Raw genomic sequence first — 11,701 nt, forward strand, 5'->3', positions numbered from 1 at the left:
GTGTGAGGTTTTTAAACCTGACCTAAAGACATATTTTTTTTTTTTTTGGCCACAGCTGATCTCTGTAACTGTGGATGGAGAACAGTATGTTGTTGTGTTATGCAAGTAGTGTGAATGTGTGTGTAGAGGGAGTCTGGGAACGCTTCTGTTTTCCTCTCTTTTTGTTCTAAAGCACTTTGGTTTTAAATGTGCTGTATAAATAAAATTTACTCACTTCTAATTTGGGCATTCTGAATCATAGGAGAAAACTGGAACACATGAAAGTCCTTTTATGGAGAGGTTATTTCACACAATATAGACTGTGGACTGAAATTGGTGACCTTTAGTTTATAGTGGATTAGATAAAAGAGGACTACAGTCCCTGACTGCTGCTACACAGGTCTGACCCGGGCTTCTACTAAAACAGTGACACACAGTCTAGGTACAGGAAGCCTGAATTACATTGAACTCCTTCAGGGAGACATACAATAGAAGGAGGCATGGAAGGAAGTGAGAGAAACTTTATGTTGATATGCCTATTTTTATATACTTATATTAAATACAGTTTATTGAAAATCAGCATGGTCACAGTTTGATGGCTGTTTTGGAACCGTTTGTCCCTTTAAACAACTGTCAGCCTTCAGTCTGCGACGCCCTTTGCTATGCCCCAGTGATATTTGGGAGCAGAGTGGAGCTGCGCTTCTCTAAACTTAGACCGGACAGCACCGCTCTTCATCACAGCATACTCTGCAGACCACTGTGGATTACAATGGGTGGTGTCCAATTACAGCAGATGCTGCTGTTTCTCAGCGCTGACGCTGGAAAAACAAGGTGAGTGCGCGCTCCGGATCGTGGCTGTAACTGATAATAATCTGGTAATTGGTTTAGTTTGTTTACTAATCTGTCATCGTGCTCCTTTCTCTGCTCCGGCTCCAGCATGTGTTGCACATTTGTTCACTGCTGTGACACGAGAGAAACAGCTGCCTCTGCTGTTACACGGTTTAGTCTCTGTCACACTGATAAAGAGTTATTTCTGCTGGTTTGATGTATGATGAAGAGCACAGATTTCTTAAAGCATGAGATTGCACTGAGCCGACAGGGTTCTGTTGATTTCTGTCCCGCTGACTTGCTCCCATCTGTCATTTGTAGATGTAGACTTAAAGGTTCTGCAGGGTTTTTCTGTCTTTCACTCTCTGCGCTTGTATTCCTCTCTGTCACCATGGGCAGCTATAGCTCAGCCCTCATTCCTGGTAAGCCTCTCAACTATTGTTTGTTACATTTGTTGAAATGCTACTGTGTTCGAATGCTGCATGTTAATCCAGACTTTGAAAAGGTGCAAGTGAAGGAATGAGCTCTGGGAGGTGTGTTTTAACATGTAATCTCCATTTCTCCCGAAGACACTGAGGAGTTTGTTTCAATTGTGTCTGTCACGGAGAAGCTGAATGAGCAGGCAGCTCGAGCTGCCGATGAGAGGTTACAGTCAGAGCTTCGGACTCTGGGAAGTATACATTTTTAATGATAGCCATCTACAAGTCAAGCCATTCCATTTCTACATCATCCTGTTTGTTTGTAGCTCGGCGCTGTGTTTGAAAAGAGTGTGTGGTGTGGTCTGTTTGTGTCCCTCTGTCCTTGGGATAAATTTAACTTTTCTGAGCTGCCTCATACACACACAGACACGTACAGCTGCAGAAGATATCTACTTTGGCTCCTTACTTAAAACAAGGTTAAAAGGTACTTGCCCTGTAGTAAATAGGTCCCCCCTTTTTTTGTAATTATGTTGAAAATCATCTTCTGGGACTAAGTAGCACTGAAAGCTAGAACAACATTTCAGTGTTTAATGTATTTTACTTATCAGATGTCTCAAACTAGACTTGATTTACAGGTAACACTCATGATGGAGGAGGAACGAAAGAAAACCCAGAGTGAAGCGATGAATTCTGCAAAGCAGCGGGAAAGTACTCAGGAAACAGCTGAGAATGGATCCATCCTGCCTGTAAGTATAAAAGAAAAAGCTACAGGTTACACAACCCTCAGCTGCTATGTTGTAGTGATTATTTCTTATATTTCTTTGGTGTTTTCCAAAGGCAGCAGAAACCAAAATTGGGCCCACAGAGACTTTCTCCTCTCTCCTGCCAAAGGCCCTGTCTGCTGTGCTGCACCCAGCTCTGCCCGCAGGCATCGACTCAGACTCACGGTCGAGCAGAAACCCAGAAGAGCACGCATCGCCAAACCTGGAACAACTGCACACAGAGCTGAGAGACCTGAGGGGCCAGTTTGAACAGATGAAGAGTCAGCACAAGTACGGCTGCGCCTTCCCTGATTGCGCATTAGCTATGAGTTTAGGGGCATCTGTTTACCTGCTCATCCTCACCCTGGAGGGCATTTGGCATTCCCACCCCAGTGTCAGCACTTCAGCTGTAGTTTCGGTCAGGGTTTTTACTGCACTAATTTAACAATTTTGTGTGTTCCAGCAAAGAAATCAAACTGCTGATGAATGAGCTCGATGAGGAGAAAAGGATTCGCTTAACTTTACAGGTAAAGCAGCCGAGGCTAACAGAATTTAAGATCATTTAATTGTTTTTGTTTTTTTTCTTGAAAATGGGCGCAAACACTTTAAGGTATGAAGATTCATCAATTTTGTATGTTTTTGTTTTAGATGGAAATTCAACGTATGAAGAAGCACATGTCCAAATGAGCAAAGAAGATGACCCTTTCTCCGTTTGAAGTTAAATCATCAGATTTCTGATTTACCTTTTTTTTTGGACTGCTGAGTGGGCTGACCGAGAGGGCTGAATATTTTTTACTGAGTCACCGCTGAAAGTGCAAAGATGAGACAAAGTGGAAGCAGACGGCCTCTGGAGATGAGTACAGCACGGCTCAGTTACCTATCAAATATTTTGTATTTATTTCTGAAGATTTGCCAGATTACCAAAGCCATCCTTAAAACATTCTTGATGGGGAAAATGTAATCTCAAATATTTTGAGGTTTCCGTTTTGAGTGATGATTCATACTGGGGATTATTGAACAGGTTTTTCCATCATTTTTTTCCTTTATCAAACTGTGACAGTAACTCTGGGAGAGAGGAGGATGAGAAATCACAGCCAACAGTTAATTTACACAGATGAACACTAACTAATACTTTGTTTGTAATAATGTAATGTGGACAAACAAGCATGAAGCTTCATTCAAATTTTAAGCTTGTAAAAATATACTGGTTTTCCTTTTGATTGCACAAATACTGTAAATCTACAGGTTGCTGAAGTTTATTGTGTGTTTATTAAACATAAATATAGTCACTAGTGATATATGTATGTTAAAAAATGCAATTGGCATAGAAAAAAGTCAACACAAGCAAATACAAGTAAAAAGGTTCAGTACATGAATAAAAATCAGCAGTCATAGGTTATCCAACAAAAAAAGTAAATATGCCAGTTTTCACTCTTTATACATTTATATGTTAGACATTCGTGGCTCCACAAAATAATAACATTGGCTTTGAATATACTGGCATGATCTGCAAGTTATCTGTCTACCTGAGTACTACCTAATCAGCCATAATCCATAATTCACAATATTTATCCATCTTCTACTTATCCAGTTTAGAATTGCAGGGGGCTGGAGCCTATCCCAGCTGTTAAAGGTAGGGTACACCCTGGACAAATCACCAGTCTATATTACTCATAAAAGGGACCGACAACCATTCATACTCACATTCACACTCACAGCCAATTTAGAATCTCCAGTTAAATTAACCCAGTGCATGTCTTTAGGCTGTGGGATGGACACAGAGTACCAGGAAAGTGGTGCCCACACAGGCACAGAAAAAACACACAAACTCCACACAAAAAGGTCCCACTCAGCCAGTTGGTTCGGAACACAGATGATTACACAGTTATTCTTTCCATGTACAATCCTGGAGGAACTGTGGAATCAGATGAATTTCTCTCAGTACATGCAGTGAAATGTTTTGGGATTTTATTTTTTCCTCAAAAGTTGGATTCTTTGCAGGGAATTGGCTTGAAGGTGACCTCTTTGTTCTCCTCGAGAAGGACGTCGTATCGACACAGAGACCTGCGAGGGAAAAAGACAATACTACAGTAAATCTACAGCTGGGAGATCTAAATAACTGCTTCAACACAGAAAACAGATGACACTGCATGCCAAACGGGTCATTTTGCATACTTTGCGTCCTCTTTAGGTTCCAGGTTTGTGAGACGGATTCGGAGAACTCTGAGCTTCTTTTTGGGCTGCAGTATATTCCCAGTGGAGAATTTAAGAGACACCTTTTCCACCGCCTGAATGCCTTTGTCAAAAGAGGACAAGAGCCTGGTCTCTGTGAACTTCTTGAACTCTGATTTACTAATGTGAAGAAAAAAATAAATTAGTGAAAAAGGAGTAACAAGGAGATAAAGACATGTCATGGTTATAAGTGCAGAGAAGACTTACTGGTTGATGGTTGCCAGTGCTTGTGTACCATCACCGTGAAGTTTAACAGTCATGTATCCCCACCGCACATCCTTGTTCCATGTCATCACATCCATCCTGTAGTTTGTCACTGAGCAAAGACATTACATTTTTTTTATTTAAAAAAAATATCTGTCCACCACCAGGTTCATTCAGCATGTCTTTTGTTTTACACTCTTCATTCAAATGTAACTATGGAGAAGAGTTTATGGTTTTGTGGTACTGCTGTTAGAATGGGACATTTATGTTGAGTTAAACAAACACACACTTCACTATCAAAAAACAGTTAACTGGGCTTGATTACACACATGCACGCATGCACGCACGCACGCACGCACAGTGTCGTTGTGGAGAAATTTCGGCCCGCCCTTTCTTTACAGTGTTGTTTCAGCTCATTGAGGTTTGCAGGTATTTGTTTATGCACAGTTCTCTAAAAGTCCCACCACAGCATTTTCAAGCTGTTTGGGGTCTGGGCTTTGACTGGACCACTGAAACACCTTGATTCTTTTCTTTTTCAGCCATTCTGATGTAGATTTGCTGCTGTGCTTGGGATCACTGTCCTGTTGCATGACACAATTTCACCCAAGCTTTGGAGAGACATTTGAATCTACAATACTTTGGTATACAGAGGAGCTTGTGGTCAACTCAGGGAGTGCAAGGTGCCCAGGTCCTGTGGCTGCAAAACAAGCCCAAATCATGACAGCTGCTATGAGGTATTTGTGCTGATATGTCGTGTTTGATTTGTGCCAAACCCATCGGCTTCAAGGTTTGACACGTTGTGCATTCAGAGATGCCACATTAAAAATCTCCTGAATCACCTTTCATCCCCCATTCTGATGAGTTTGAACAGCAGGTTGTCTTGATCATGTCTACATGCCAAAATGCACTGAGTTGCTGCCATGTAATTGGCTGATTAGACATTTTGCAGTAACGAGCAGTTGAATAGGTGTACCCAATAAAGTGGCCTGTGAGTGCATAAATGCGTTACGCTGTTGGGAAAAGCATAGTTCTACCACTAGGTGGCAGTGCGGACTTTGAGATATTTTTTCTGTCTGGGTATAGCTTATTGTGATCAACAGTAATCTGTTACTTACTGCAGAAAGGAGACTGTCCATTTGTTTTGAAGTAGGTTTTTGTTTGGTTGTGTTTCAGCAGGATGTCTTTCCAATCTATGATGTCATAACCTGGAATTGGTTAAAACACTGTAAAGTCTAGAGAAATAAAAAAAAAAAGAAAGGAAAAAGAAAGAAACTGGCAAAATGTACATTTGTGGATTTTCTGTCCATGAGCTGAAAAAAACTGAAATGTGTGTGTTCTTCATCACCAACCTAAGACAGGACATCCGGCAGCACCAAACTGGCTGCAGGTTAAGCATTTGCCATCCAGAAAGTCTTTATAGGATGAGCAGGGGTATGTCCTGCTGGCACATGTGTGATTCATAGAGTCAAGGTAGAGGTACACCGATCTCTGGTGGTCGCATTTAAAATAGTTTCCTCCTATTCAGGGGTAAGAAAATGAATTGTTATCATAAAGTTCAGTTCCTCATAGCAAAAGTTTCCTAAACTTACTGATCTTACTTGAGAAAATGGTCCGTGGGCAGCCGGGTTGGTCTGCTCCTCCATTAGCGTAGAAATCAATGTGACCTAAAGGCTCTCTGAATCCCAGCACTGTAATATAACAATAAAAATGTGACACATATGCATAATGTGTCTACCTCTTCCGTGCAAAGAAAAAAATGAATAATTCTTCAAAATAATAAATAAGGTGATTAACTGACTATCTATGTCTGTGTGCAGGGCATCCACAAACTGTGCGTCTGTGGAGTCCAGTCGGTCCTCTGGAGGTTTGCCTTTGAACTCAGGCCCAGCAGGATCCAGTGCTGCAAACATCACATGAGAAGGCCTTTAAGTTTAGTCCAAAACCCAACACTACCAATGTTCACCTTACTGTAAACATTCACATATCACTTAGGTCAAGCGCTTATCCCAAGTGACTTTCATGGCCTTTTCATTTTCTAGCTGGTCTGCAAGTATCTTTTACCGCTCAAGCATTATGCCTTTTTTTTTATTTAACTGATTTTTTTTTTTCTTGCCGTTTTTAAGCTCAATATTCTCAGCGAGCCTCCAGAGAATTAGCACCGTCTCTCCTCAGGGATTTTTACCAAAACTGTGTTTTCATGGTGACTCCTACCAGCACACACAAAATGTGAAGCATGAAGTGTTCCTCTGACTCCACAACTCAGTCATGACAAATAACACATTCTTTATACACTCTGCAACATGTATTAAGCCCCTTGTCAGCAGCGTCATCATCACTTTGTTTTATAAGCAATCTAGGAATTAAAGCTCACTCAAGTGAACAGCCATTATGAAACATCCTTTTTAAGCATGCCATTATCCAAAGGTCATGCAAACCTTCTCAGTAGTTTTGTTCTCTTTGAATTGAGACAAATAAGATTTTGCTTAAGGTCACTTTACCACTGGTACATTTTAAAGTGAAGAAAAACAAGTAAAAATACCACTCCAGGGTTTAATTCTAAATCAGTGCCAGCATGTGCCACTCTCACCTGATATTCTTCCAATTTCTCCGTTCAGCTTAGCACCTGTGAAGCCTGCTATATGAGCTCCAAGACTCACTCCAATCATGTGGATGGAGCTCAGATTGGTTCCATGATCCTGAAGAGAAAAAAAAACAGTCAGCTGTTAGTCTCGCTAAACACAACACATCCTGAGACACTTCTATTCAAACAACGGAAAAACGGCCGCAGTGTCAGATCCATCCCATACCTGCATTGTTTTAATGAAAGCTGTGATGTTGGTTGCTACTTCCTGTGTGTTCTTCACTGCTTTAAAATAGTTCAGATTCGCAGCTCCGTAGTTCCAGTCTACCACTATAACGTTCATGTCTTTCTTGACCAGCAGCAGCTCAATGACCCTGTTGAGCCACCGTGGCGGAGATCCAGTGATCCGATACCCATGAATGATGAAGGTCGTGGGTTTGGACATGTTGAACTGGGGATAGGCAGATAGGTCCCTGTGGGACATGCGGGTACCGCAGGTGCCATTTATTCTGGTGTATAGCAGCAGGTTAACTCTGGTGGTGGTGCCAATGATTGAATGAGCAATATTCAGATCGGTAAATTCATCACATTTCTCAGCTGTAAGACATAAAAAAAAAAAGAGAAGACAGAGATGTGTTTTGGGAAATATGATATTATTGAATTGGTCTCTACAAGCATTACACGAGAAGGGTTGCACAACCTCTAAATATTATGTGTATAAAGTTAATGTCATCTTGAGTGGCATGAGTCTCATATATAGCCCATTATTCTGTGTCTGTTCATTCAGTACAGCTTCGCCTTCTAGAAACGTGTGCAATGAACACATCGGTTCTCCAACTCTGAGGTTTAATCTGACTAAAACCAGCATTCTTTACTTGCAATACATTTTACCAGGGTTTGTACACTAATTCAAACAAAACACACTGATCAGCCACAACAATGAAACCACGTGCATAACTGAACAGGCCCTCGATTTGCTGCTATAACAGCTCTGAACTATCAAGCGATAGACTCAACAAGACCTCTGAAGATGCACTGTGTTATCAAGCGCTGACACATTAGCAGCAGGTTGCGCACTTGAGGCTTTGAGTGAATGCATCCAAACTCTGGTGTTAAAATGGCCAACTTTACAGCAGAAATATAACCTGTCACCAAAAATTGGTTTAGGTCCTTATAGCCAATTCCTTTATTCATAGTGACTGCATTAGGTGTGGGGACTTATTCATTTATTATGAAAATCAACAGTAAAGATAAAGTTCTGCTGTATTACGGGTGTGGATGAACTGACTTACACATGTAACCAATAGCTGTCTGCTATTTTTTTTTCTTATGCTAAGTAAAGTCACTGAATTGGACATCTCCACCATATTTGTGATGATGTTACCTGATAAATATCCCTGTATGCTCAATGCTGAATTTTAAAAAGTTTTTAAGCTAGGGCAGAAGCCAAAGTGGATGTTCATACACCTAAAGCTGACATCACAGTGGCTACTTCTATTGTTCGTACGTACTCTTTAAGTTTAAGTCATGTAATTTGCGAGATGGGACCTTCGTGGATCTGACTTGTTTTACCAGCACATCCCATGGATGCTGGATCGGACTGAGATTTAAAGAATTTAGAGGCTGAGTTAAAGCGTTTATCTCAAACCATGTCAAAATACATTTGTACAATATCCTGCTGAAACAGACACAGCGATCAGGAATATCATTGCCATAAAGAAGTGCATGTGATCCATGTTTAGTACATGTCATAGCAGCAATTAGATTTTTAGAAATTCGTGCTCCAGCTTTGGTCTCCACAGCTGAAACACACACATGCAGATGTTTTGTTTTTGCTTGGGTTTTTTTTTTGTAAACTATGTCTTTTGTGATCACTTTGAGTGAGTTGACAGGCTGCCAGTATTTCTGGATTTATCACCTTGTGACATCAGCACTACTTTGGTTTCAGGGTGTAGATCATTGTTGCTCATTACAGGTTTTCAGTGGCTACTGACTCACTCACACCCACAGCACCTAAGCTAAGGACACACATCTGAACATATTATATCAACTGATAGTTGTTGTGGTTTGTATAGCTAATCTTATATTAATGTTTTTTATTAATATAAGTAACCCAATTACTCATAATTAATAAGAAAACATGAAAAAAGTTAAATTTGTTGACTACCAAATAAATAGTTGATAAAACAACAGCAACAAACAATAACAGGACAGTTTCTACTGTTAAGCAAATGCAGGCTTTACAAGACACTGATTTTATCAGAACTGACAGTGATATCTGGACATGCAGACATTGTTTAAACATTTCATCAAGGATGTTTAATTTCTAAAAAAAAAAACCCAAAAGTAAACAATCATCTCTATTATGTGTTTTCCAGTAACATTCACACAGTTATGATGCAATGACATTTACAGTAAATTGGTTGAGAACCCTTCACAGATTCTAAGAAACTGCAGTTCCTCAAATGCGATACTGTAAGCATGTGAAACACTAATATCACAAGCTGACCACAGTTGTGAGTGTGTGCAAACACTGTAGACACACAATGTTCATATGTAAATAAAGCCATTTACAGTGTTTTGCAGCCTACCTTTGCATGTTTGCAGAGTTAAAAGCAGGAGGGCTATCAGATACTGCCACAGGAGCATGCTTAGCCGAGACTTTAATCTGAAACCAGAGGTGTCAGAGTCAGAGTGTTACATGAAAAAACAAAGAAGTCGAACATTATTCTGTTCATAATATAAAAAGAAAAGACACAAAGAAAACAGGCAGGAGACTTTTCTCTCTAGATGTTTCTCTAACACTTTACACTGTATCCTTACCTGGTTACTTATCTACTTACCCTCTGGTGTAATAAAACAAGGGTCATGAATGAGCAGAAAAACATGTAAAATGTTGGTGCCATTCCTGTGCAGCCACAGACTGTGAACCCTCTGTTATTAATCAAAATTGCTGCCTGGTCTGTCTGTCTTTGCTCCTTGGACACTCTGAGAACTAGTGATTTTTACAACACGTCTAAGAGTATTATGTTCAGCATTTTCCTTAGATTTAACTCTGAACAACGCAAGAGTATAAAATGTCTTCGCTGTAATCAGAGTCTTACCTTTAACATAGGATAATACGGCGTGTCAAAGGTCCTGATTGTTAGGTCATCCTGTGTTTGTACTTCCACATATTTGCGCAGCCTTTACTTCAGGAAGTGAGAAGAACAGCAGAGCAATACTCCCGTCCTGCATGCTTTCACATACATAACCACACCCCCTCACCTCAGGTCATTGTGTTCACACATTAGAAATCCCCATGAAATCACGCCTTTTTCTTATGCACTCAAACCGGTTACTCATATGTTGTTGTTGGATGACATGATTTCAACTTGAAACCTAACAATAATCTAGCATTTACTGTTAAAAGCACCACAATCTGTTTGGGAAGAGTAACAATGAAAGTGAAACGCATTAAAGTTTGTTTTTTTTTCTTCCAAAACTTCTGTCACTTTTGTACAAACAAATAAAGGAGACTTTTTGATAAAGTTCAAACTTGCAAACATTACAAAGATATGGATGAAAACAAAGTACCTCCTGAACTTGAAACACACCCTGTCTCTTATCTCTCTGGGCAAGAATGTGGTTTAGGCGCAGCAGTGCTTGGAGCTAAGTGCTTTATTTTTTATTTCAATCGTAACTTTTGATGTCTGCTGTGTACAAAATCATTGTATCCCCTCAAAAATAGTTAAGTTAAGAATTAAAGTGAAAGTAGAACTAAAGAGAAAGTGCAACTGTCTGAATATTATTTCGTCACAAACTGAAAAACTGAAACAAACCTGACAAACTGAAAGTCTGACTAAATGAAAAATTACATGATTACACTAATCAGTGTTTTTGAGATACATGAACTGAAGCCGTGGACAGAGCAACTGACTGACTAAAATATTTTTTAGCAGCTAGGTTGGCTGAAGAGTTTTGTTTTTGTTCATGGAGTATTTTACAATAGGGTAACAGAAGCTCGTGCTGAAGGTGGTGTCAAATCCAGGATGTTCTATAATGTGCAGGAAGGACAGCATGTTATTGATTTTAAGCTATACCCCGATATCAGCCTGCTGCTTTGTAACAACTCTGTGAAATGCTGGGACACATTGTCCCCTATGTTTGGTTTCAAAGGCTGCCAGTGTCTGACCTCCCACATTATAGCTTCTTAGTAGATGTTGCTTAGCTTCCTCAGCTGACAGTACAGTGTTACAAATGCAGTCTCTACTCTTTATGTAAAAACATAAGGAAGAAAAGGCAAAAAGGGTTCCAGAACAAGCACATTTTTCACAGTCGTGTACTAAAATGTAAAATAGTCAGACTATCAGTGGATCAACGCTCAGTATTGTGCTGCTGCTGCCACCACACAAAAAAGGGAAAGTCTCTACAGGTTCAGCATTGATTGCAAATGCAATCTGCATTTCTGAATGCCTTTACCACTGTGGCCTGAACTTTGCCCACTATGTTATCCTGTCATCAGGGTCAGGCAGGGTGATGGGATGTATACTTAAACGGACGCGCAGGTTTAGAAATCATCCCTGTGCAGTAGCTGGACTGACTGAGAGGCGCGACAGGTGGGTGCAGAGTGATTGTTAGCTGACAAAGGGGAAGAACGTCCCAGATGGCTCGCAGGAGACGAGGCCGTGGCGGCCATGGACAGCAGCAACAACAGG

The 11,701-nt window shown here is 40.4% G+C and overlaps 3 protein-coding genes across 5 annotated transcripts in view; 2 read left to right on the forward strand and 1 right to left on the reverse strand.

The window, feature by feature from the left end:
- Positions 1-681: 681 nt before the first annotated feature.
- LOC115792567 (SH3 domain-containing kinase-binding protein 1) lies at positions 682-3,234 on the forward strand. 3 transcript variants are annotated; one of them, XR_004021045.1, is made up of 6 exons: positions 705-810; positions 1,129-1,229; positions 1,377-1,972; positions 2,064-2,278; positions 2,451-2,514; positions 2,636-3,136. XR_004021045.1 is itself a non-coding variant. In XM_030747152.1 (5 exons), exons 2-5 carry the CDS (start codon positions 1,871-1,873, stop codon positions 2,672-2,674), a joined length of 420 nt encoding a protein of 139 aa, XP_030603012.1. In that variant the 5' UTR covers positions 682-810; positions 1,862-1,870; the 3' UTR covers positions 2,675-3,232. The 3 variants fall into 3 exon arrangements, 2 of the variants coding, with proteins under 2 accessions (XP_030603012.1, XP_030603011.1); XM_030747152.1 differs by lacking the exon at positions 1,129-1,229 and having other exon boundaries at positions 682-810; positions 1,862-1,972; positions 2,636-3,232; XM_030747151.1 differs by lacking the exon at positions 705-810 and having other exon boundaries at positions 1,086-1,229; positions 2,636-3,234.
- Positions 3,235-3,237: 3 nt separating this feature from the next.
- On the reverse strand, positions 3,238-10,242 carry lipia (lipase, member Ia). Its single transcript, XM_030747149.1, has 11 exons — positions 10,109-10,242; positions 9,596-9,672; positions 7,231-7,601; positions 7,011-7,119; positions 6,222-6,323; positions 6,022-6,111; positions 5,773-5,940; positions 5,539-5,628; positions 4,427-4,535; positions 4,163-4,339; positions 3,238-4,051 (listed from the first exon to the last, which is right to left on the reverse strand). Exons 2-11 carry the CDS (start codon positions 9,651-9,653, stop codon positions 3,967-3,969), a joined length of 1,359 nt encoding a protein of 452 aa, XP_030603009.1. The 5' UTR covers positions 9,654-9,672; positions 10,109-10,242; the 3' UTR covers positions 3,238-3,966.
- A 1,265-nt stretch (positions 10,243-11,507) lies between these two features.
- The window catches only part of LOC115792566 (choline-phosphate cytidylyltransferase B-like), a 4,764-nt gene continuing 4,570 nt past the window's right edge, over positions 11,508-11,701 (forward strand). The window contains exon 1 of the mRNA XM_030747150.1: positions 11,508-11,701. This exon is cut by the window's right edge and continues 32 nt beyond it. Within this exon, the coding sequence (XP_030603010.1) occupies positions 11,650-11,701 (52 nt within the window). The 5' untranslated portion in view covers positions 11,508-11,649.

Source organism: Archocentrus centrarchus, chromosome 14 (genome assembly GCF_007364275.1).
Source record: "Archocentrus centrarchus isolate MPI-CPG fArcCen1 chromosome 14, fArcCen1, whole genome shotgun sequence".
Taxonomy (NCBI): Eukaryota; Metazoa; Chordata; class Actinopteri; order Cichliformes; family Cichlidae; genus Archocentrus; species Archocentrus centrarchus.

What these genes read in the sequence shown, in the direction of transcription:
- lipia (XM_030747149.1), bottom strand. Translation starts at nt 9,653, where the DNA reads ATGCTCCTGTGGCAGTATCTGATAGCCCTCCTGCTTTTAACTCTGCAA. An exon ending in CCTGCACACAGACATAGATA is followed by an intron (nt 6,112 to 6,221) that starts GTCAGTTAATCA and finishes GTTATATTACAG; the next exon opens with TGCTGGGATTCAGAGAGCCT. An exon ending in GAACCTAAAGAGGACGCAAA is followed by an intron (nt 4,052 to 4,162) that starts GTATGCAAAATG and finishes TTTCCCTCGCAG; the next exon opens with GTCTCTGTGTCGATACGACG.
- LOC115792567 (XM_030747151.1), top strand. Translation starts at nt 1,817, where the DNA reads ATGTATTTTACTTATCAGATGTCTCAAACTAGACTTGATTTACAGGTA. An exon ending in AGAATGGATCCATCCTGCCT is followed by an intron (nt 1,973 to 2,063) that starts GTAAGTATAAAA and finishes TGTTTTCCAAAG; the next exon opens with GCAGCAGAAACCAAAATTGG. An exon ending in GGATTCGCTTAACTTTACAG is followed by an intron (nt 2,515 to 2,635) that starts GTAAAGCAGCCG and finishes TTTTTGTTTTAG; the next exon opens with ATGGAAATTCAACGTATGAA.